The following is a 26,735-nucleotide window of genomic DNA, read 5'->3' on the forward strand; positions in this document are numbered from 1 at the left end:
ATGAAAGTTTCAATCATTTGGAATCGGTTTTTGTTGCGTGCTTATTTTATCAAAAATTTGTAATTCCTTTGAGTTAATAGTTACTCAAAATATAAAATTTATAAACAAAGTAATGAAAAGCCAATAAGTTAGCAGCTAGGAATAAACAAGAAAGCTCAATGCCAAGCTTAGGACATAAAAAAGGAAATGGATACTTTAAGTGTTGAATGATGGGTGGACAGAGATGAAGATTAACTTCACACATAAAATATGTCATTAATATTAGTTACAGCTATCAAAAGTAGTGATAAATAATACATTTACAGAAGAATGATGATGTTACTCAAGCTGATATCAAAGGCCTGTCGAACTTTAAGAAAAGGATCACTCCAAAGGAAAATTATAAATGACTTAGAGAAGAGGATTCATTTCAAACCACATAAAATTGTACAATATCTTCGGTTAAATGTGGTGCAGTTTTAACCAAAAAATCAATATTACAAAAATGACCAAAGTTCTGTATATTAAATCAAAAAAGCAAAATTTGCTCAGAGATGCAAGAAAAGACGACACTCGCTATTCTTTTAGATTAACATGGAAGCCACTGTCATGTGAAAATGATAAAAGCCGACAGAGGGGAGTAATCTAAAATATATTGTCTGTGACAATAAGACCCAGTACATCAGTGGTGATAAAAGTGAAATATTTTCACTAGGATTATGAACATTTTGACGAAGCAGTGGGAATGTTTACTTCCCTAGCTCTTTTTATAGTTTGGAGGTTTAAAAAAAGATGGGCTAATAGAAGATTATCAGCATATTTTCTTATGAACACATTCACATCCATGAAGGAAAAAATGATCACAACACAGGTATTAAAAATCTTTTCACTCTTCAGAAAAATCACATTAAATACAAAGAATGTATCCTTGAAACGCAATAATAATGTCTATTTTGTTTCAAGACATCAGCCTTTTCCAGGCTAACATTTTGATCCAGAAAAATCACCTGCGAGCCTTGATTGAAAAAAAAAATTAACAATTTTCAAAACAAACAAAACTAAGCCTTTGGCCAGGGGCTCCACAGTACACGTAATAGGACTGACGGAGGTACCTTGGATCAGCTTTACCAAAAAATCTGTAATGTCTCCTAACGTCTGACTTAGCTCATTCTTAGGCAAAGCTATTATCCCCTGTTTTTGCTCTTTGTGCATTTTGAGCTTATTCCGTACCCCTACCTGCTCATATTTCAGAGAGGAAGCAGTGAATATCAAGCAAAGGACTTTAAACTACATAAGCTAGCAGAGTACCATAATCTAAGCTCTACACTAATGCTAGCAAACAAGTAGGTTTGAGTTACAAAGTTGTTTCTAGTCCAATTAAACTATTTTGTCAGGCACAGGTTGCCTTATATGCTTCAGATTAGAAGGGGTTTATCACTTTTCAATCCAGCCCTGAGGGCTAGACTAAAAGGTCCGCAGTTCTTTTCATTTAGCAGCTAGTTTACTCAACTTCGATATTCTCAAAAGCGGGTTTTTTCCATTCTCTATCTATCATTAGGCTAGCTGATTTTACTCAGATAATGTTTCTACTTGCACATTAACCTCAACATATCGATTTTTTTTAGAGATGATTTACATTTCGTGAGGAATTTTACTTTTACAATATCTATATTTGGTTTATGAAAATTTGATATTGATATTCACATTACAGGTAACCTACTAGCTGTCACTGATCCTAACCTTCCTTTCTTATTCTCTGTCTTCCAAGAAGTCAGCTAAATACGAATGCTTTTAATATTCCTTCCTTTCTGTGGATACTTTCTTTGTTGGTGAACTCCCAATACTTGACTACTGACTGCCTTGTATACCTAGGTCTGCAAGTAACGACCAGGATACTGAAACTGATCCCATTGAAGCCAATTCAGAAGACACCGAGTTCCACTAATATGCAGATAGCAAGGTTTAACTTGAATGTCCATGTTCACGGACCTGATCGAAGAGCAAATAATGGATGGAAGAGGCTATTATAGTATTCAACTGAGCTAAATCAAAATTGTTAAGGTGCCAAATAACAACATCCGTAGGACCCCCTACAGGTAAATGATCAAGGCTGTCCTCACAACTAATGGACAATACAATGTCCAATAAAATTCAGCAGATTTGGCATGCCCTTAATCCCTGCTAAAGAGGAATGTAAAAGATCACTTCTTTTATGTATTAAATCTTTGTAGAGCAATGTTTTTTCTTACTCCAACATCACTGAAAGGAAAAGGACAACTTGGGGATCTTTCCTAGATTCTGAATTGGCCCTTTCCTGTTACTTTATTGACGTTTTACGGACAAAATTCGAATAAGCTTAAATTCTTCCATCAGCAATAACATTGTATGCTTAAATGAAGCTATGACAACAAACAGGGCAAGGTAGAAGTCCTTGTTACACTAAATGAATCAATTATGGTCTAATTTATTATCTCTTGCCAATTTTCCCTAACGCAATCAGTAGTTCAGTACTTGGATATCGGCTGTCAGGGAATAACATTCAAAACCCAGATAATCTCTTACCCATCAGGTTTGCCTGGAAATCCTCTACAAACCATCCAAACCCTTTACTTGTTTCAGAAATCATAAGTGAAAAAAAAGGTTCTTCTTATATCGAGTTGGTCTGTCCAGTACCCAAGATTTTCAAAAATATACAAGGTAGTACAGTATGTTCCCTAGGTTCAGCTTTCTTAATGACGAATTTTTAAAATGAAATTCCTTTAAGGTAACTTATTTGATTCCATCTGCTAAAAACTTTGTTACCTATTCTATGATATCTTTCCCAAGGCATACAAGTTGAATGTATATAGCATCAGTCATTTTTCCAGAAGCAGCCACCCATCCCAGCCTAAAACTAATATTGCTATATGAAACTACCTTTAAACTACCGTTCTTTTTTTACATTTAACAGTATAAATTTAGATAAGATCAGTCACGATAGCGCTAAAAACATTCCAATATATAGTAGGCATATTACATGTAAACTGATTCTTAGTAACGTGATTTTTTCCACTATGGTGGCCGCTGGAAGAAGAACCAAGGTAATCCTCCTTGGACTACGGTATGGTTCTTTTTTTTTTTTTTTTTAATTATGGCCACAGAAGTTTCCAGGCACAAAGTTAATCTTCAGGAAACTGACTGCTGCAAGGTGCCCAGCGCGCCTGAACTCAGATTCTGACATTCAGTTCCTCTGTATCATAACACTGCATAATACACAACAGTACGCCAAGTAAAACATCAATATCGTCTACAAGGTCTTCTTTTCTATCATTAATGCTATGCATTACACACACTAAGTATATAGTAAAAGAAAACTATGGAACTAAACAATAACAAACAAGGAAAATATGAAAAAAATTCTCACTTGTTTTACTTGCTACTGTGACATTCAACAAAAATTAAATTCTCTTTTCATTTGTGAACTTCTTCAAAATTAACGTTCATATCACAGCCTAGAATTCAGTCACATAAAAACTGCATCCTTTTCAAAATACTCTTTATTAGAAAGCAGAAAGGAAATAGCCATAGTTAAATATTGTTCTGGAAATAAGTGAACTTTTCCTTTGTAAAACTTGGTTTCCTTTGAATAACTGCAGGAATCACATAAAAGACTTTCGTTTATCTTCTTGAAGAAATGGGACTGATATTCAAAATATGTTTTACAAAGAGCAGTCGCAAGTCAACTTGCAGAAGAGAAATTACGAAGAAAAATGTGCTATGTACAGAGTTGATGGAAAACAAGTTGATGGATAAAATGGTGGAGGTATATCTGACCATTGTCAGGGGGTAGCCAATGGATAAACAGAAATTCCAGTTGGAAAGGAGTTTCTAATGCTTGCATCAATGCAGTTATAGTAAATTAGTTTGATAACAAAGCACTAACAATAGCGTTTAAGGAGGGATGGGAGAAAATAGCCAAGGGTTACAGGCACTTCAGTGAGTAAATGGAGAGGACACTGAATTTAAGGCTAGGGTCGCAGAGGCAGCTAGGTGAATAAGTGAAGTGTGTAGCAGGGGAAAGTTCCAGGGGAAAGCGTGAGAAGAGTAACTATTCCTCTGTATGCAGTGAAGAGTAAAATGTCAGTGAGAGAATGACAGGAGCATAACATTGCTAAGTATAATTTGGAAGGTGAATGCTACAGTTTGATTATGAAAGCCAAATAAAACCGTAGGGGAGGAGCATTAGATTCGAGAATTAAAGCTATGTACATCAGTTATTTATGAAACAACTGTGTGGGAAGCTTGAAAATAAAGAAAAAAATTGTGGCACACACAAACCTTTAAAAAACCTATAAGAGGACAGAGATCCAGTGCAGTGGGTACTGAGGACGTATGTTAACAGCTTGTCTAAAAGAATAGTGTATTATATCTTCATATCGAAGGAGTTATGCATGATGTCAGTGAAAGAACAAGAGATTTTAGGATGTGGGAGTTAGGTATAGTCGTTACTGCAGATGATGCATTGTTACAGTTACTGGAAAACGAAATCTTGAAAATACTTACAAGAGGAGAAAGACAAAAGCGAATATTAGCAAGAGAAAGGTAATGAGAATGGCTGAAGCCAGGAAGATGGAGGAGTGTAAGTATGGAAGAGAAAGAATGGAAATGGCTGTACATGCAGGCAATGGAAGTATATCTAGAGGATAACGGCAGGAGGAAACAGGAAATTCAGAGCGCAGGTGAAGTAGGGAAGGCGACAGGGTCTCTCCAAGAGGTTTGGAATAGCAGAGTGCCAATGGAAGCAAACATTAGAATATAAGGAAATGAAGTGGGTGGTTGAATATCACATGGGCAAACGGTTGAGAACTTCTAAAAGGAGTCACTTGTGTTTGTTTGTAGTAAGAAGTACTGAAAGGGTGGTAAGTGTAGGAATATGGAGAGCACGTGGTAAAAATGTTGTCAGATATAAATAAATGGATTAGTGAGCGAAACAATAGGTTAATGAAATGCACGTATAATTCAGATGTGTTAAGAGGAACGAAGATTAGGGTGAATAGCGCAGTGCGTGTGCAGGGGAGGTCGACACTGCTGACAAGGCTTCCGTGAAGGTATCGGGGTGGTTAATGCTCAGGAAATTTTTGGCACAGATGTTCATCAGTAATTACACAGTTAACAAAAAAGTTGCAGAGAGTATAGCACTGACATAGCAGATCTCTCATTTAAATCTTTCCCTTTTCACGACATATCTTGAAACAGCAGTCATGACAACTAGTTCCAAGGTCGCTATTTTGATAAGCATGATGAAAAGTACAGTATTTACACGTCTGGATTAGAAATACTCACAGCTATACAACGAAACAAAAAATCACAACCACCTAACTAAGCACTAACTAACTTATATCACATTAACACTTTGTCACAAACAGACTAAAATTTCTTTCGTTAAGCACCAACTTCCAGGCACAGCCTGCGGATGCTACGAGTCTCTTTGCAAGCTGAGCCTGCTTTGCTTTGCAGGTTGCGCAACTGACATGAAACACTTAAGGCTTGCAGCACTATGCCACCACCCACAGAATGTGCAGTATTATACAATGGCGAAAGAGAAAGATGAACCGAGCCTCAGTGTTTATCATTCACATTTCCTTCAACAATGTGTCCAAATTTTTACATATTTAGGAGACTGGTTTCTTTACGATAATCAGTATTAACAGTGTGTCCCAAGTTACCAGCCGCAGTTAGTTACAGTACATAACGCGATTTCAATTTCGCTTTAACTTATCGTTAGTGTCCCTTTTTGGTATCCTATCCTCAGGAGGGATTCGAACTTTTTTACAAATGGTTTCACTTCTACATTACTGAAGCTTCAATATCCATACACATGTCCTTCTAATTTCTAAAACTCGCCATTTATAAAATGACTGAAGTCACTAACAGCTGTTACAATGCCAGAAAAAGCTCACTAGACAGATATTTAAATAAATCCGCTTAGCAAAAATGATACTTAGAAATTCATCACAGAACACAATACTAACACAAAATAAGTTATCAGAATCACAGTCGCTTACAAAAGTCAACACGTGACGGAAGGAATTCCTTGTTAAATGTTCCTGATTCAGCACTTGAAAACACTGGGAATTTGATCCTTTTTCCCAATTCTCATTAAACTCTCTCTTACCAGAACTAGTTTTTTTAACGGAACTTGAAAACTCCAACGGGTTTAAATGTCCTGAGATGGTTTTCGTCTTTTGCTATTTCGTAACCCCACAGTCTCAGGGCTTTGCTACAGACTTTCTGCATGGCCTCGACTTCTGCCCAACTGAGATCTTGCTGCCAGTGTACAGGAGCTGTTTTGGAATTTCTGAAGGTGCTCGACACTCCTCCGATTTTTTCCTTTGTGTGTGTGTCGAGAAATTCTTGCACTCTTGGGTGGTAGCTGAGATGGAAGAAGTCAAAGAGCTCTTTCGTCATGTTGTACGCATCGAATGACAGGTCCTCGTAGCGGACAACCCTGGAAACAGGTTTCATCATTAAACATGTGACACTTCCATCTACACATCATGTAAATGTGAAATATACAAACCATTAATGAAAGCTAGTGCATAATTTACTTACTCATAAATACAAAATACGATCATTGAATTACATGTACACAAAACACCTTACGCCAGTAAAGAAACAATGAAATAAAAATGCTATACAAAAATCATAGAATTACAAGATAAACTAATCCTGAAAAAAATATATACATATATATAATATATAATATATATAATATATATATATAATATATATAATATATATATAATATACGGTATATATACTGTATAATGTACATAATATACTGTATATATACAGTGTATATACATACATATATATTTGCTGTATATATAAAATCTTCCTTTAGATTCATATTTCTACTTCTATCTTCAATCAGCACAGAATGAAGCACAGAAATACATATACATATTTAAATATACCTGAAAGAAGATGGAAATTTCCTTCTGAAGTCAATGGCAGTGTTGTAGTCGCTGACGAGATCATTGCAGAGTTTGGCCGGGTCATCACAGTCAGGATTTCCCGGGCACCAATCGCGATGGTGTCTCGATTGCATTGTGCCCCTTGGGTCTCTGACCAAGAGCAGAACCTGTACACCTAACCTGTAAGACAAGAACATTTACTTTGTGAATCAAGTTCTGGCAAAACATTTGGCAGACCTCACGAACAAGTTCGCTGGAATATCACGTGAATTATCTGCTATCGACTGAAAACTTATTTTATAGAGACAAATCCTTGCATTAATCGCTATTCTGAACTAACACTCAAGATAGCATCAGTTCCAAGCAAGATAATTTTAATACAAATATCTAATAGTAACAAGTAACTCTTCACGTTTACTTCCCTGTTTTCATAAAACATTATACGGCAGTGAGTCATGTCGTACAATGGGCGAGAATGAAGGTATTATGGAGGAAATCAAGGCTCGGTTCCATGGAGCGTTATGAGATCCTGCGTTCTTTGAATTGCAAACAAAACTCACAAAAATGTCGGTTACTGTCGTATTAAGAGTGGAATTTGGTTAATTATCCAGGCATTTGTTCCATATTATTGAAAGTGGAGAATCTACAGCTTCTTCGCATTTGTACGTTATGCAGTTCTAACAGCGGGTGTATGAAATAACAAAACACACATACGCGTATTGATAAGAGACAGGTAGCATTCAACGCAGTCTGTTAGTTATGTAAGGAGGCAGCTTCAGTTTGGGTAGATATAAGAACCATGAAGAAATGGGAAAACAACAGTGATGTACAGTATCATTAAATTAACTCTTAGTAACACAATGCAAAAATTCCGAGGTTCTAATTTAGATTCATGATCCACGAGTTACGCAGTAAGTTTAATGAATAATTCATGAAAAAATGCGAAGTTTGGTCAAACAGACCAATCTGTATAAAAAAGGTCGTGGCTCTTCGTCTAGAGAACTTAATCTTTATCTAGTATCATACTTGCGAGTCATGTTATGTGTCTAGAAGAACATAAAAAATTTGTTCACCAAAGTCAACACACAACTGGACCCCACCACTATTATCATAACAGCCAAACCAAAACCATGATTACGAATATTAGCCCAGTTCCACCATTGAGAGATTCTCTAAAGCAGATTAACACAGAACACTTATTCTAATGCCCCTTATATGGATGTCCCGGCTCACATGTTGGTGGGACTACAATAAGACTAGCCAAGAAGATCCCCTGCCATACATGAGAAGGCACAATAAAGAACCACGTGTGAGAGGCAGACCAAACTGACATCTCAAGACACACTATTGCGAGAGATACAGAATAATCAAAAGGGCACCGACCCGAGGCACCTACACTTCTAACCCAGCAGAACAAGGCCTCCCTGACCGTGAAACACGAAACTTTCCTACTGCCCACCAACATCAGGCAGATTTACAACCAGGACCAAACAACATCCAAGCCTTATACAGACGACAGAGCGAGTATCCCCTCAAACAGCCAAAATATTCAAAGAGAAACACCAGCAGATGAGTCACTGCACCAAGCTGCAACAACGAAACCGTCAATGCTATAAAACTGGCTGAGCTCCTGAACCGCCTATGCCTGACTTCGGAACTTTGCAAGTGGAATTTATCGTATTTTCATTTTTTATTTAAAGATTAAGCGCCAACGATAGTTTGACCATTCATCTATAGAGATAGTTATGGTGAATAAAGCAGCTATTGGGAAAATGCAGTCAACAGAGAAAATGCGCTTTTAAGAAAGATTACACACTTCCTATAAATTACATGCAGCAATTATCAGTGATAATATGTTTCATATTTTATCATTATCTTTTCAGTTCTAATAATTTCTCTCACTGACAGGCACAGTTGTGCAAGCATTTTTTCCTATATTCATAGATACTTCTGTGCGGTAAGGGCCCATTACAGGTTGTTCTTTTTATATGTTTTACATCTAAATATGAAGTTAGAAATCTCACACTTAATGGTACACGTTTCATAATTTTCTTCAGTAATGGCATGATCACTACCGTAATTGAATGACACTGCGTTACAAAGTATTGAATTGACGCCACTGAAACAGCTATTACATCTAATGAAAATATTCTTCCAAGAGTGTCTCCTACAATAATAATAATAATAATAATAATAATAATAATAATAATAATAATAATAATAATAATAATAATAATAAATGGGCAAAGAATTCCGTAACTAAATGCAGGATTGGTAATATTTCTGGGTGTCAGATCGATATTAAACTATAGAGTCATTAGCCACTGATTTCAATACATAAGTATTCTAAAATATATTATTGTGTTTTCACCAAGTTAATAATAACAATAACCACACATACACATTATTGTTTATAAATGCATGAACTTGTTATATGCTGGTTTACAAAGAAATTCGCATTCATTTATAAATGCCTTTCAGATTATATTTTAAAAAAACTAACAAGTTCACGCTATAAGGGTAGCCTACTGGAATGCCAGTGAATTTCTACAAACAGCTCATGCAATTGGAAAAAAATATAGAAACTAGACAGCGATAACTTGATGCACACTTTCACACCACCAAAATATAAACAGAACAAGTGTTCTTGTTCTAGGCTTAATCCCTGACGTTTCTATCATAAAATAATGAAAATGGGAGCAAGCTACGTTTAATAATAATTCTGTATATTAAAGCCTAATCTGAAGGGATAAAATTACTCATATAATGAAAATTCTACGAACTAGATATCTAGTCTTTAGCGTACGGTAAAATATTATAAAGCGAAGAAGTAATTCAAACAACTTACGTTTTATCTTCGAGGAATTCTCTAGTGAGGTTAAGCCTCAGTCTAACCGTCTTCATTGACTGGAAAGGGAAGAGGCTGCAGAACGGAGAGAGGAAATCTGGATCCCAGCAGAGCTGTGGAAAGGAGGTGCAGTAATTCCAAAGCCTGGAGTTATGGATGAAGAGCCAAGGATGCTCAGGTCCATAGTCGAGGTAATGATCTGAAAATGGAAAATGTTATCTTGAAATAACAGACATTCCGGTCATCTCGGGTACAAACAACTCTGAGAAATAGCACCAACAAATTACGACTTCTGCCGGTGTGAGAAAGCCTCATTCATTTCTTGACACTCTTCCATGACTTCTGCTACACAATTACAGATCTAGAGAAGGCATTTTATAGAATACCTAGGGAGGTAGTGTTACGGTGTTTAAGAAAGATTAAAGTGTCAGAAAAAGTGGTTAGGTTGGTCGAAATGATATATATAAAAGAATCAGGACAGAGGTAATAACAGCTTGTGGCAACACAGAAAAGTTTGAAGTTAGAGTATGTTTACACCAAGAATCGACAATTAGCCCACTTCTGTTAGAACTGGCTGTGGATGTACTGAATGAATGGATTAGAAAAGAAAATCTATAAACACTGTCATATCAACATGATCTGGCGATTACAGAAGAATAGCAAAGAAAGGCAAGGGTGGCATGAGTCTCTTAAATGGGGTGGTATGAACATGAATGTAGGTAAAAGTGAAGTTGTGATTTCCCAGCAAACAGGTAGTGGATAGATTAGTTATAAATGGCCTAGATTTAAGCCAGGAGGGTGAGCATGGAGTTGAAGTTGAAAGTATGATAAAAGCAGCTTAGGACTAGTAACTATGACTGATATGATAAGAGAATTGGGATGGAGATGGCTAAGGTTTGTGGTAAGGACGAGTGAGGAACAAGGAGTGAAAACGGCTTGGGTGGAACCTCTTAGGGGTAGAGGGTAGAGAGGGAGGCAAAGGATTAGATGGCGTGAGAATGTGAGGGAGGATTTGGAGAAGGGTTTTAAACAGTTAAAAGCTTCTGTTTACAAAAAGAACTGCGGAGCAAAATTTCTGGAGTCTTGAAATAAGATCTAAACCAATACACGAAATGCAGTCATCCGATTAATCTAACATGAAACATTAACCTGACGCCTAATCACTGGGCCTGGTCTGGTTAAACTAAAGTATACTTTTTTGTACCCATACAGAATACAGCATCGCTCTTACTTAGTTCAGAATAATTACAAGTCAGGAGATGCCTGAGGTTATGAACTGCTTCGTGGGCCAGCTCTCCGTACCGCACTTGCCGGATTCCGAAATCTAGAAGGGGCTCGTAGTGGTAGTAAGTTGCAGGATGACTCTGGAGAACGTCGCCTGCAACAGCACGAAGCAACGTTCAAAATTTAAAGGTTTCTGAAAAGGGTTGGACCTAAACATTTCGTAGAATTATACATTATATTTCGAACTATGCACGTTTAGTTTGATTCAAGTCTGCATTTCAAGGAACACTTGATTTAAATTGCTTAGAGCATTAAAAAACGGTGCCCTGGTGCACTCTAACATCAATATCTGTATGCATAACACACGTAATAATACACTAATTGCAACAATAATTTCAAAATCTAAATATAAAAAAAGAAAATTACAAATCACACACAAAGCTATATATATACATATATATGTATGTATGTATGTATATATATATATATATATATATATATATATATATATATATATATATATATATATATATATATATATATATATATATATATATTAACTTTATCACATACACAATTGTTCTGTGCATTAGTAGAATTACTAAAGGACCTCATTCAAACTAGATGGTATCTAATGGAGTTTTTATTCAGAAAAAGTTACAAGCTTTCTTGGACAAACAGTCACATTATCAAGTATCCGTACAATGAGCAGACGCGTAGTCCAGCTGTATTTATATCTGTGTGCTGGGTAATTAAAAGTACCCAGCACACAGATATAAGTACAGCTGGAGTACGCGTCTGCTCATTGTATGGATACTTGATAATGTGGACTGTTTGTCCAAGAAAGCTTGTAAATTTTTCTGAATAAAAAACTCCATTAGATCCCATCCAGTTTGAATGAGGTCCTTTAGTATATATATATATATATATATATATATATATATATATATATATATATATATATATATATAAAGATAAAATATAGGAAACAGAAACACTATAAAGATAAACTTTATCCACGAAGGAAACGGAAACACTGGAGTGGAGGTCCTTTACTTACCAGACTTTTATCCACGAAGGAAACGGAAACACTGGAGTGCTGCGAGGCCTTTCGACGCTAGGTCCTTTACTTACCAGACTTTTATCCACGAAGGAAACGGAAACACTGGAGTGCTGCGAGGCCTTTCGACGCTAGGTCCTTTACTTACCAGACTTTTATCCACGAAGGAAACGGAAACACTGGAGTGCTGCGAGGCCTTCGACGCAGGTCCTTTACTTACCAGACTTTTATCCACGAAGGAAACGGAAACACTGGAGTGCTGCGAGGCCTTCGACGCAGGGTCCTTTACTTACCAGACTTTTATCCACGAAGGAAACGGAAACACTGGAGTGCTGCGAGGCCTTTAGGTCCTTTACTTACCAGACTTTTATCCACGAAGGAAACGGAAACACTGGAGTTGCGAGGCCTTTATCTTACCAGACTTTTATCCATAGGAAACGAAACATATAGGCCTTTCGACGCCAGGTACCAGCGAAACGCGCGAGGCCTTCACGCTAGGTCCTTTACTTGTGAAACGATTATCAGACTTTTATGAAACGGAAACACTGGAAAAATAACAGTGCAGGTCCTTTATTACCAGACTTTTATCCACAGGAAACGGAAACACTAGTGCATAATTTTTAGGTCCTTTACTTACCAGACTTTTATCCACGAAGGAAACGGAGTGCTGCGAGGTCGACGCCAGGTCCTTTACTTACCAGACTTTTATCCACGAAGGAAACGGAAACACTGGAGTGCTGAGGCTTTCGACGCAGGTCCTTTACTTACCAGACTTTTATGAAACACTGGAATGGACGCCAGGTCCTTTACTTACCAGCAGGTCCTTTACTTAAGACTTTTAATAAGGAAACGGAAACACTGGAGTGCTGCGAGGCCTTCGACGCTAGGTCCTTTACTTACCAGAATCCACGAAGGAAAGCAGGTCCAACCAGACTTTTATCCACGAAGGAAACGGAAACACTTATATATAGGTCCTTTACTTACCAGACTTTTATCCACGAAGGAAACGGAAACACTATATATAGGTCCTTTACTTACCAGACTTTTATCCACGAAGGAAACGGAAACACTGGAGTGCTATATATATAGGTACTTACCAGACTTTTATAAGGAAACGGAAACACTGGAGTAGGCCTATATATAGGTATTTACTTACCAGACTTTTATCCATATAGGAAACGGAAACACTGGAGTGCTGCGATCACGCCAGGTCCTTTACTTACCAGACTTTTATCCAAAGAAACGGAAACACAGATCTCCAGGACAGGTTACCAGACTTTTATCCACGAAGGAAAGAAACACTGGAGTGCTGCGAGGCCTTTACAGGTCTACTTACCAGACTTTTATCCACGAAGGAAAGACTAAATCTAGGTCCTTTACTTACCAGACTTTTATCCACTGGAAACAAAGGCCTTTCGACGCCAGGTCCTTTACTTACCAGACTTTTATCCAAAAAAAGTACTACAAATTTATCTTTACTTACCAGACTTTTATATGTATGTATGTAGGTGTTTATATACTGTATATGTGTGTGTGTTTGTGTATAAACATATATGTACATATATAATCTTGTTTATATTTCTCTTGATGGCTGAATGGTAAAAGTAGACTGTCCATCACTTGATCTAAACCAAAGGTGTTGTATCAAATCCTGACTCGGTATATGTTATTCCCAAGGCCTAGTGAATTCGATATTAAATGATATTAGTGTCTAAATATATTTAAAATATATAAATAAGTTACTTTATATATATATATATATATATATATATATATATATATATATATATATATATATATATATATATATATATATATATATATATATTATAAATATACGAATTTCTAACCAATGAAAGTAGATCCAGATCCAGGACGTTACAACAAGACTATATATTTTCCAAGATATATCCTGAAAGCAAAAAAAAGTATACAAATTTATCATACTTTATGTATGTATGTATGTTTATATACTGTATATGTGTGTGTGTGTTTGTGTATAAACATATATGTACATATATAATCTTGTTTATATTTGAATGGTTACTGTCCATCACATCTAAACAAAGGTCACATCAAACTGACTCGGTATATGTTATTCCCAAGGCCATTGATATTAAATATATTAGTGTCTAAATATTTTAAAATATAAAATAGTTACTTTGTTTATATATATATATATATATATATATATATATATATATATATATATATATATATATATATATATATATATATATACATTATTTATATATATATATATATATATATATATATATATATATATATATATATATATATATATATATATATATATATATATATATATATTCCTTGTCAGTCACCTCTGCAAGTTCTGACCCGATTAATGCAGGTTATTTCGTCAATCGAAGTTTTCCAATCAAATGGGCGTCGAGTGTGCACAAAAAGAATAAAGACAAAGAGATAAGGATGTCCGTACAATTGGCTGATTATATGATTTTTTCACTATAAATGGAATAATTTTATTTGATACTGAAAAATTTTCAATTTGATTAAATTCAAATAATATTCTGTGCAACGCTGAGTAAGTGTTTTTGCTAACAATGAACGAGACCAGCAATACCACATACTTTGCCTTCAATTTCCTATGGAAAGTGTATCCTTCCATTGCTTCCTGCAGTACATTTCTCTGCTTTTCAATGATCGAGTCGATGAAGCCCTGCTTGGTGGCCGGCCTAATGATCCGGACTGGGTACAACTCGTAGTCAGCACCGTACTCGTCAGCGTTCTCGATCTCCACGTTTCCTGACGCATCCGATTCTGTCGTTTTCGCTCTCTCGTTCCCTGAGAGGTCCTTGCCAGCTGCCTCCTCTTTCCCACCACCACCGGACTGTTGGACGGCAATCGCTGATGATGGAAGACCATCTTGACTAGCTGGTACGGGCGGGTCCTCGTAGATTTCGGGGTCTTTGTCTTCCGGGGTATCAACTCTTTCTTTTTCTTCGGCTGTTCCTTCCTCATCGTTGGCTGCAAATTCAACAAAGTTTGACTTCATTCATCCACAGAATCTTTATGACTTAGGAATAGTAAAAATGCACAGATGCAGAATGGTACAATATAACAGATGACATGACACAGGAAGTTTCATAAAAGTGACGCATTTCTAAGTTCAAACAAAGAAGTCTGAATGACAGATTCAATATTCAGTGCACAAAATGAAATGTGAACAACGGAGATACTTTGTCTCGTGAACCGTACAGACCAATAGGAGATTTTCAACTTGTACGAAGACTACTGAAAAAAAGGGCATCAATTGGCGAACATCCTTAACTAAAACTACTTAACTAGAACCAAAGTTCTTAATCCCACAATAATTTAACTTGTTCCAAGACAAATAAATCACATGTTTAATTTACTTATACACTTTTAAATATCATAATGAACTGAATCTACACTAAGCTGCTATCACCTAAAGTTTTGGAAAATTTTGTCAAGAGCAATTTGTCATGTGCGTCAATCTCGCAAGGGATCCATGTACACAACTCGTATGCTAAAAGAGTTATACAGTACAATCAAGTGTGGAAATAAGAAATTACTGTGAAGATCTCAACAAAAATCTCATGACATGAAGGTTACATTTCCGCTAGCCGATTTTAATATACTCACTTACAATTTAACTTGAATTATTATAGACAACGTAACTTTGAAAATCGTTTAAATCACAGCAATAGGTTTTCCAAGTATAGCAGTGGATCAATTTCATCGAGAGTCTCAACGAAATAAACAGTCTTGACGTATTCAAATTCCGTGGATTGCTCATATTTAAGACTTCGCTTTTTCAAACAGCGTCAAGACCACATACATTAGTCAAGAAGACGCACGAGGATCACAGGAAATCTACCTGTGAGCGAGTGTTCTACATCCATCGCTACAAAACACTAAACAAATTAAGAAAGGGCAAATATATCCCCAATACAGAAACTGAAGCTCCCCTCTGTGAAAGCATCTAAACCTCCAGTTCTACAGCCAGCACATTCGTTGTCAGCAGCCCTCAGCAGAAACGACAATGCATATCACAATGCTCACCTTGAATAGATTTGGCGTCTGGAAATGGGGCCCCATTCGGTGCTGCTAAGGGCTCGATGGGGCCCCCGGACCTGTCTTTCGCAGTCTTCCTTCCGGTTTCTCCTCCCGTCTCCCCAGGAGCCGTGTATTCTGGGTTGCTGTAGTCCTGTAGCAGGAACAGTCTCATTAAAATACTTAAACTGAAGTCATAAACATAAGGCAACATACTCTTTGAACCCGTCATCAGACAAACGACAAATAGAAAGATACGAGGCAAGGCAGCAACATACTGCAAGCAATATTGATTGAAAACCAAATTTAATTATATTAGCAGGCACCTAAGCACTTTAGACGTTCTCTTCCCTTCTACAAGGACGCTCTTCATAGTGTTTCATCATGTTTACATTAAAAAACGGCAACAGTTATTTTTAAATACGACATTTTCAAATAACCAAACACTCATGCGCAGAAACGGCGAGTCATACTGTATATGCACCAAAATCTAATAGACGGCTCCTTGGAGCGTAGTAAATGTAACCCTTCCCCCAAAGTAAAGATGTAGGCCTACAAGTCAGTTAATTGCAATCCACGAAACCCTGCTGCCAAACAGATGAACACATCACTTTCAAATCTTCTCCCAAAATTTATAGTTAGAGTATAATGATCGACATAAAAAAAAGTTGAATTTATTATCTAGAGGCTTCGCAAACATGGGCATTTTCAAGTATGATATCGTTTCAGTTAACATTCCACGGCGGAAAAGGACTGTCAAGTAAATCTGACGGTAATGGTCCTTACCGTACTTTGTTTCGAAAAAGAGTCTGTGGCCCAAGAAAGCTTCATGTATATAAAGTGGGGAAAAAATCCGGTTTATACAGGAAATACCGATATTTAAGACAACAGGTAACCTAAGAAGAATGCGGCTGAGAGAGAGAGAGAGAGAGAGAGAGAGAGAGAGAGAGAGAGAGAGAGAGAGAGAGAGAGAGAGTTTAGCATAGATAAACTAGGATCAAGAATGAATAATTTAAACAACTCAAGCAAGGTGCAAGTCCTCTTGCGATGTATAAAAAACTAGACAACATAGCCTTTTCCAGTATTATATACTGGTGAAGGGTAGACAGTTTTGAACCATCCGGAGCAATTAATATACACCTTTTACAGTAGCGGCCTTTGCTTTTCAGCTCCCCATATACATACATTATATTTTTATATATATATATATATATATATATATATATATATATATATATATATATATATATATATATATATATATATATATATATATATATATATATATAGTATATATATGTATTGTAATAATTACATGCAAATTATTCGTACTTTGAATTTATTCGTGACTTAACGTAGCTTTTTTGTTTTGCTCAGTCACGAGAAGCTGAATTAGTGTCTTTTTTCCCCCACCACGGGTTTTTCTGTGTTTAAGTGGTACCTCGCCCATGAGAGTTTTTTTTTTTTTTATCTTTTCATGTTTTGGTCGTTTGACGGCTCGCTTGTTATCCCGTTCTCGCATGCATTGTGAGATCCTTTTGGGCGAGTATGCGGGAGTGTGCTCGACTATTTCATACTGGAAGGACAGCTTTACCTATGGCTTTGCGTTGGTAGTATCTTTGGGAGAGTTAGAACAAAGCCTTGAAGGATTGTTTACAGGACACCTTGGCGACTTTGCCAGGTTCACACTGGGGAAGTACTCAAAGAGCAGTCGGGATAGTTTGTTGGCAGTTAAGACAGGTCCCCAGGGTTTAATAATGTTGTTTTTGGAGGATAAAGAGGTCTCTATTACCCAGTTTCACGCTAATCCTGGTTGAGAACAGAATTTGTATGATCTTAAATGGAATGAATTACGGTTGATTGCTGAGTTCTTAAACCTAGGATTATCAACTGAAATAAGGAAGGGACGACTTTTGTGGGAGGTCGTCAAGGCGGTAAAAGTCGTATACAGGGAGGCTGAATGTAAATGATCCAGGGGAGGACGAAAATGAATAGTGGGGAAGAACAGGATAATGAAGAGGATATGAAATAGGTTAATGCTAATGATGAGGTTGAGGAGATAGGTGTAGATATTAACGAAACTAATGATAAGGCAAGTGAGTTACAACTGAATATTTTGAAGGAGCAATCCAATATCAAGGAAATAGACTGCAAGGCTAAGTTGTTGCAGGCTGAAGAAAGAGTTAAAGAGAGAGAACACGAAATTCAGTTGTTAAAGCTACGGTTGTCAGCAAATGATCATGATAATAATAATAATAATAATAGTGTCAGTGGTGATAGGTTTAATTTGTTAAGTGCACTGAAACTGGTTCCCTTGTTTATTGAGGGTGATGTTTCAGTTTTTTATACCTTTCGAAAGGATAGCTAAGAAACTAAATTAGCCTAAGGATATGTGGACCACGCTGGTGCAATGAAAAACTTTCTTCAGATTATGATTCTGTTAAAGCCATAATTTTGAAGGCTTATGACCTTGTTTCTGAGTCCTACTGCCAGAAACTCCGGAACTACAAGAAAGTTCCGGATATGACTTAAGTAGGAAGGAGCAGTTTATGGATGACTGGCTCAAGGCGAAGGAAGCAGATAGTTTTGATAAGTTGCGGGAATTGATATTGATCGAGGAATTTAAAAGAGCTGTCCTAAAATGAAATCTCTGTTTTCTGCCTAGATATCTGAAAGTATATCAGAAATCATTGCTTCCACACTTCCTCGTCAACTGATGGGTACCCTGAGGTTTAAACTATCTCAGAACCCTACCCATCTTATTTCCACTCCAATGGCAAAAAGGAACCAGCAATTTAGGCTTAAAGCCAGCTTAACCCAGTTACAGAAAAGTGAATTTTTTTCTATCTTTTCATATGCACAGTGAAATTTATGATAAAATGAACAACTTATTTGCATATCATGGGGTTGGCATAATACATATTTCCGCACATAACATCTGCTTAGGAATTTTACAAAAATACACTTAAAACTTAAAAATAAAACCACCAACCTCGGAAAAACCTACATGGATTCGTCTGTGCGAATAAACTGATGACTGCAGATGTACAGGATGGGTGAAGGATGCCCTCAGGTCAGACTGATTGAAGAACAGCAGTACAAGCGATGTTCCAGCCAATATCACAAGCAGGGTCTTACCTGGCTGCTTCCTGCAAAGAAAATCTTTTAACAAAATCTACTCACACATTAAGAGATGATGACCAATACTAATTACCTGTATATATATATATATATATGTATATGTGTGTGTGTGTGTGTGTGTGTGTGTGTGTGTGTGTGTGTGGTTGTATTCCGAGGACCATCAGCCTACCCACTGGCTGGACCAGGAACGAGCGAGCTAGAAACGGAGAGTGACTTTATGTTCCACCCCGAAAACTGTCATCCCTTACCAATAATTAGGCTTTGTTTCCCCATTCGACATTCTGTAAAACGGTCGACGGTACTTAGTATAGGCAGTGTCACATCAGTTTCAGCAAATACTACTGTACATCTCCAAAAATACCATCATAATTTGGAGTGTCCATCCCGTAGAGTTATTACTGATTCTACCTCAAAGACTGTGAATTCCTTAGTAAGGTACATGTTCAGTTCTTCAGTTTCTGGTATAACAGTCAAATGATCTCCCTCATATCTCTTATTTAACGCCTCCTAAAAACGTTCCACCCAATGTTGTCTTTCTTCTTCCCTAGGTGTTATTATTTACCCAGCAAATGATGCCCGAACTAGAATATTATTGGAGAGATGAATCAAAAGGTTGGTAGGAACAAAGAAGGTGAGGATGAAATGGGCCAAGAAGGTCTGGGAGCCACTGTCAACGAAAATAGGGTGTATGACACACATTGTGTCTTTTCTTGGGGAGTAGACATTTTTTAGGGGTTCATTTAACAGAACCTCTTTCACCAACAGGGTACCTGAAATACACAAATGCAATGTGATTGAAAACTTTGATAACCTGCTGAGTACATACAACAAATCTGATTAAGATATCTAATCAATGGCTTTCGTAATATATTTTTTAAATTGTGAAGAGAATTTATGGATACCCTGTGTGTGTGTGTATGTACTGTATATGTAATTGTATATGCATATGTACAGTATATATAATGTATATATGTAATATATTATTATACATATATACTATATGTTTATATAATATATATATTATATATATATATATATATATATATATATATATATATATATATATATATATATATATATATAATACTGTATATATACAGGCTATATATTATAAATACATATATATTTATGTATATATAAGTAATATATATATATATATATATATATATATATATATATATATATATATATATATATATAATATATTAATATATTAATATATATATATATACACACACACTATATATATATATATATATATATATATATAGCCTATATATAAAATTTGCTTCACATATACCATCCTCTACTTGAATACAACACCTCTAATCCTCTGAATCTCTTCTTACTACCTTGGTCTAATGGTGTTCGATTTTATTCCCTTCAGCTGACAAGATGTTTCAGAAACAACTCACAGCCATTCGCGAGGCTCCAGTAACTCAAGAATAGAAATAAAATTCGACAGACAGTTCAGCACAGTAAAAGAACATAAATCATAAAACATAAATAAAAAAACAAAACGAATTTTTTTCAATCATGAGATGAATGACAACATTATGTAAAAAAATCAATAAATAATACCACTTAAAACTTTCAACACTTACCGAATACTAATATTTCTAAGTGATATCGCAGTCAGCGTCCGTATGTAAACAAATAAACTTTTCCTTTGCATTCTGGTAAATCGTCTTCGTAATTTAAAGTTGTTAATACACTAATAATGATTCACAATATGACTGAATCTCTCCAATCAGATTTATTGTTTCTTCGTTCTTGGTCTAAGCCATTCGTCCTTGGTGGGTGAGAGAGAGAGAGAGAGAGAGAGAGAGAGAGAGAGAGAGAGAGAGAGAGAGAGAGAGAAGTGTTCCTTATAAAAGAGAAGGTGGCAATGAGTTCAAAGGAAACGTGTGGGACAAACTGGTAAAAATGAAAATATTGAAACCGAAAGAGAATTTTTTTTTACTTGATGAGGTGGGAAAGATTGTTGAAAACGAGACAAAGTCTTTACGAATCAAAACAAAATATTCAACCAAAAAACAACTTCAAAATAAGTTACGTCAAGAGTTTCCATGTTGCAGAACTGAACACTAACGATGACACTCAAAATAAAGATGATAGAAATAACGATTGCAAAGAATCAAATCACACGACCTCTTACAGGAGCGAAACTTGAAATTTAAAAGCAACAAAAGACCCCAACTACGGACTAGTACTGTAACACCTGCGGACACAACTAGCAGACTGGAAAGATTGGCTATCTGTACACTAGTCGTAAGTATTAATTTGGAGATGCAAGCATATTTGAGAAAACCATACAAAGTGTGTGTACGCGCGCGCGTCCGCGTGCGTATCTGTGTGTAATATTCGTGTATGCATGTCTGCATATATATATATATATATATATATATATATATATATATATATATATATATATATATATGTATATATATATATGTATATATATAGATAGATAGATATATCTATTGTGTATATAGTATATATATATATATATATATATATATATATATATATATATATATATATATATATATATATATATATATATATTATGTATACGAATTTAATCTCCGTGACTTTTTTTTTTTGTTCCACAACATTAATTCCCACCATTTGCAAAAACCAATCGGGGAGATTTTCAAACTTCGCTACACCAAGGGAAGAAGATTATTTCAGAAACAAAATCAGAATAAAAAACGCTAACGATACGATCTTCGACTGCAGACCTTTCTAGAATGGTAACCTCTGTATACCACTCCGAAATGTAAGAGATGTTATTGGTACGTTTATTTTCTTTCTACATTAAAAAAAAAGCCCTTTGAAAGGAAATACATTCTACTTGCTTTGTAACAGACAACAAGTCTGAGCTGATTACCAGCCTGATCGGGACTTATAAAAATCTAAAACTTCACAGAAATACCCCTACCTACCATCAAAAACTCGTCAAAACCAAGGGCGTTTGGAGAACGCACACTTCCGTGAAAGCTATACTCACTCCCGTCCCGCTCTCAAAATCTGATCCTTGTTGACACTCAAGAGACCTCCTACCTTTGGTCAAAATTTCCTTCGGTCAATATTTCGTCAAACCCGAGACGTAACTTTTAGTGGAATCCTGCTAACAAAGTGGCATTGCCTACGGCAATAATTAGAAAGGTTGTCTGGCGTTACTGCAATCCCTGGGATGTGTTTGCAGCCAAAGATTTTGTGGTGACAGAGTGAATTAGCATTAAAATGTCATATCCATCGTCATACCCAATCTTTGCTTGAACCGTGCATAACTCGCCCTTAACAGCTGGCTGTGGCTGTAGCTTTCGATAACAGCTTCTGCGCATCCACAGATTTCCAGTAGTTTTGGAGCCAAGAAAAACAGGCAAGGCTTAGCTGAGACACGGTAAAGGAATCATGCATTTATAGTACAAAACAATAACTTTTGGTTTAAAATAAATCTGGCAAACACTAACTATATAATACCTCAGGTTACAGAACATATTGCTGACAAATTAAAATTTAAAAAATACGACACCTGCTTTAAGGGTCGTTCGTGTAGTATTCATTTTGACAAAAACAAAACAAATTATGACAGTACAAACCTTTTTAGCCCAGCCATTCCTAACTTTCATTCTGTAACCCCTTCAAGGTAATGGTTAAGCTGTAAAATACATGCACTAAACTTAACAGCTGACCATTTATCAAGACTAACTTCAAGTCTCCTACGCTATCACTAAATAATTTCCGAGAACTGTTAAGCATTTTTAACCTCATAAAACTGCTTTTCAAGGGTCATGAAATTTTAATTCGTTAAGGCACAGCAATATTTGAAATTATGTTTAAAAAATAATAAAGGTTTAAAGGTTTACTGTGCCATTTTTAGTTAGCTGTTATACTTGTGGTGAAATATTTCCACTAATAAACTATGTAAGCCTATGTTTATTTGCTTTTTTGTTCAAACGCCATTGTGAAGTGTGAAGACTAAAAAATAAAAAATAAGTCAACCTATAATTCAAATTAGCACTGCACACCCACGAAAGCTTACCGAAATTAAGACTGTTTTATTTACAAAAGGAAACCCCTCCAGATGTCAAGTTGCTTCCGATGAGGTGAAATAGGCTTAACCTCAACTAGGGCTAAAAGATCATAAATATGACGGCTCTCTCTCTCTCTCTCTCTCTCTCTCTCTCTCTCTCTCTCTCTCTCTCTCTCTCTCTCTTAAAGATACTTGAAGTAAATAAAATTTTATGCCACTTTACCTTAAGGTCAGAGCCATTTCTTCTACCCTTTCGTGGAACTGAAAGAGAATAGAAAAATAATTAACTACATACTCAGATTTTATTTACGTAACGTCAAAAGGAAAATGTGTCAGTCCCGTAGAAACGATTAACATTCACGCCCCTGACAATGAAGTTCACTTAAAAATTGAAATTAAAATGACCCTTTACATAATTCGATTCATGGACGTTCAGTCAGATTCAAGTCCCCGACACTGAGCCGTGAGTGGTCCAGACTAATATGAATTCGTCTGCACTAATCAGTCCGGTAGTCCAGGAAGGGGGTGAGTGCCACATGTCCCAGGCCATACCAAATTTGTTACTATCAATCTGTTGTTGTGCATCTCCGCATCGACTTTTGGTCAGCGACGCTTCTTTGATACCAATCCATGTACGAGTATACTGCATGTCCGTCTGCCGCATATCGTCTTCCAGCTCGCGTGCTAACTTCTTATGTTACATGCTGGCTTTCAAACAAGCGACCTTTTTAATGTGAAAAAGTATACTTTCGATTAATCAACTATATAAATTTTTCTGAGAGTTCAAAACAGCATTTATGTAGCTGAGTTGAGCAGAATTGGATACAGTCGACAGGCCTCTGGACTGCATACTGCAAATCATCAATGAAAAGGAGTAACGTTTGAAACAAAAATATAGCCGGTAACTGCACTTCTCTCGAAGTGGAATAACGTGACTAGAAGTGTAGCTCCCATCTGGAGTATCTTGTGGAAGTTAGGACAGACTCTTCAAGTATTGGTTCCTCTATGCAAAATTTGACTCCTGTTTTACAGATGTGTGGCCTCGGCGGAATTAGATGTGTCAGTGAGAGACCTTTCTCATCTCTTGAAACTTGACCACTGTTGCAGTTTATGAGTCTGATTTACCAGAGCTGAAAACGCAAAATGTCTGAATCCAATCTATAAAATCCATCTCCAGTAAAACATATAAGAGAAAACTATAATATCTCTTGATGGACAATGCTGACCCGTTGGCAGCTTTGAAAACTGGTGAAGTTTAATGCTTACCGCAAAATATAGCAACAATATATTCGCATCAAAATTAAACTTAGATTATTATTATTATTATTATTATTATTATTATTATTATTATTATTATTATTATTATTATTATTATTATTATTATTATATTCAGAAGATGAACCCTATTCATATGAAACATGCCCACGGGGAACACTGACGTGAAATTCAAGCTTTCAAAGAATATGGTGCTCATTCGAAAGAAGTAACAGAAGATAATGGGAAATACAGAAAGAGAAGAAAAGTTATAAGAAAAACAGATGAATCAACTAATTAATAAATAAATGGAAATGAGAGTAAACTATTAAAATACAAGGAGAATTGTATTAAGGTAGTAATGCATTGCATCTTCGCTTGACCTTTTAAAGTTCCAATTGAGCGACATCTTTAGGGCGGCTGTGTCATAGTCCAACGGTGTGAGGAATAAAAGACCTCTGGATCTGAGAAGTTCAACAGCGAGGTACATTTAATGCATATTGGTGCTGCTGTTCAGCGAATCTGGTTGCTATCGGCAGGAAAAGGGGTCAGAGATCAATTGTGGATGTGAAAGACCACTGTTATAAAGATCACTGTTAAAATACAACTCGGGAAAAGAGACGAACAAGAGACCATCCGTCGATGGTACAAGTCATAACTGCTAATATTAGGAAACAGAAACCTACCACCACGAACCACTCTATCTAAAAGAGATAAATCTGGCAGAAGGAGACATCCACACCGGAGAACAGTATTCTAGTAAAGGAAGCACAAATTACCTAAAACAGGTTGCACTGATTCTATCACTGTCATAAATATATGAGGCCTTACGAACAATACCTAACTTCCGTGCGCCATTTGCTGAAACTTTCATTAGATGCTTCTCAAGAGTAAGATGTGAGTCAAAAGTTGCACCTACAATAGTTATAGCTGAGGGCAGCTTCATTTCTCATAAGTGGAGACTTTACTAAGCCCACAAGTGTTGCATCATCAGAATACTGAACAATCTTGTTTTCCAGGCCAACGACCATATCGCTTTTATATACTAAAAATAACTTTGGACTAAGAACACTACCCTGTGGAACTTCAGACACAATAGGTCTTGATTCACTAAGATCCCATCAACAGCAACTAGCTGCTGTCTTTCTGTAAGGAAATCTTGAAGTAATCCTAAAACGTCACCACTTACTCCAAGACTGAAGTTTATAAATAAGTGCCTTGTGATTTACTAAATCAAAGGCAGCACCAAAATCTATTTGAACTACTCTATACCCAAAACCCTTATCAAGGTTCCCTTGCAACTCGCATGTCAAGTCTAAAAGAGCATCGCAGGTACCTAACTGCTTCCTATATGCTTACTGACTGTCAGCTAACAATCATTTAGATTCCACATACTTACATAGTGGCTTAAAAAAAGTTTTTCTGCAACTCTGGAGAGCACAGGGAAGATAGAAATTGGCCTGTAGTTACTGCAGTCTGCGGATATGCCACTCTTTGGAACAGGCAATGTGTTACTAAGCTTGTGTTCATCCGCAGAGGCACTACGTCGGCATAAAAAATATATAGAATCTACTAATCTTCGGAGACAACACACAAGAAACTTTCTCAAAAAACAAAGGGAGGAAACCACCAGGATCTCCGCCGTAGCTAGAATTTTCTAAACATCCCTAGAGCGAAACGCAAATTTTGTAATAAGTTCAGGATGACAACTATCAGGGAGAGGGACATCCTAAGCTGATGGTTTAGCCTTAAATGTTTGATTAAGCAGTTCAGTAACCAATCTACCATCATCTGTTAGCAGTGGTGGAATGGAAGACGAACCCAAAATAGACGATTCCACCAGATGAGCATCAGTAATTCCTTCAAGTTTCCTCCTCAAGGAATTATTGTTCTATTCGCTAGCGTGGCGAGGCTCAACAAAATAGCGTGATTTTCACTTGAACGGTTACGTCTCCACGCGTTGCATTTGGTCTTTTTGTTACGGTAAACTCGTTTACATGTATCATCAAACCATGGCTGGTCATTTGTCCTAAATTTGATGACCTTTCTGGGTACATATCTTAATAAAATAGCCATCAGTATTTTATTTAACTTCTTCTTGGGATCAGGATCTAGTATAGCATCTGAAATATTAAGTGCCTGACAAGCTTCAATAATGCGAACCCAGTTGGC

At 36.3% G+C, this 26,735-nt stretch overlaps 1 protein-coding gene across 1 annotated transcript in view; it reads right to left on the reverse strand.

Annotated features, from left to right (window-relative positions):
- Positions 1–390: 390 nt before the first annotated feature.
- Positions 391–26,735, reverse strand: part of LOC136848007 (carbohydrate sulfotransferase 5-like) — a 94,401-nt gene continuing 68,056 nt past the window's right edge. The window contains 10 exon segments of the mRNA XM_067120017.1: positions 391–6,466; positions 6,936–7,115; positions 9,784–9,982; positions 11,015–11,161; positions 13,918–13,937; positions 13,939–13,979; positions 14,673–15,076; positions 16,136–16,280; positions 19,134–19,275; positions 23,533–23,570. Of these exon segments, the coding sequence (XP_066976118.1) occupies positions 6,148–6,466; positions 6,936–7,115; positions 9,784–9,982; positions 11,015–11,161; positions 13,918–13,937; positions 13,939–13,979; positions 14,673–15,076; positions 16,136–16,280; positions 19,134–19,275; positions 23,533–23,570 (1,635 nt within the window). The 3' untranslated portion in view covers positions 391–6,147.

This window comes from Macrobrachium rosenbergii, chromosome 18, assembly GCF_040412425.1.
Source record: "Macrobrachium rosenbergii isolate ZJJX-2024 chromosome 18, ASM4041242v1, whole genome shotgun sequence".
NCBI classification, from domain to species: domain Eukaryota; kingdom Metazoa; phylum Arthropoda; class Malacostraca; order Decapoda; family Palaemonidae; genus Macrobrachium; species Macrobrachium rosenbergii.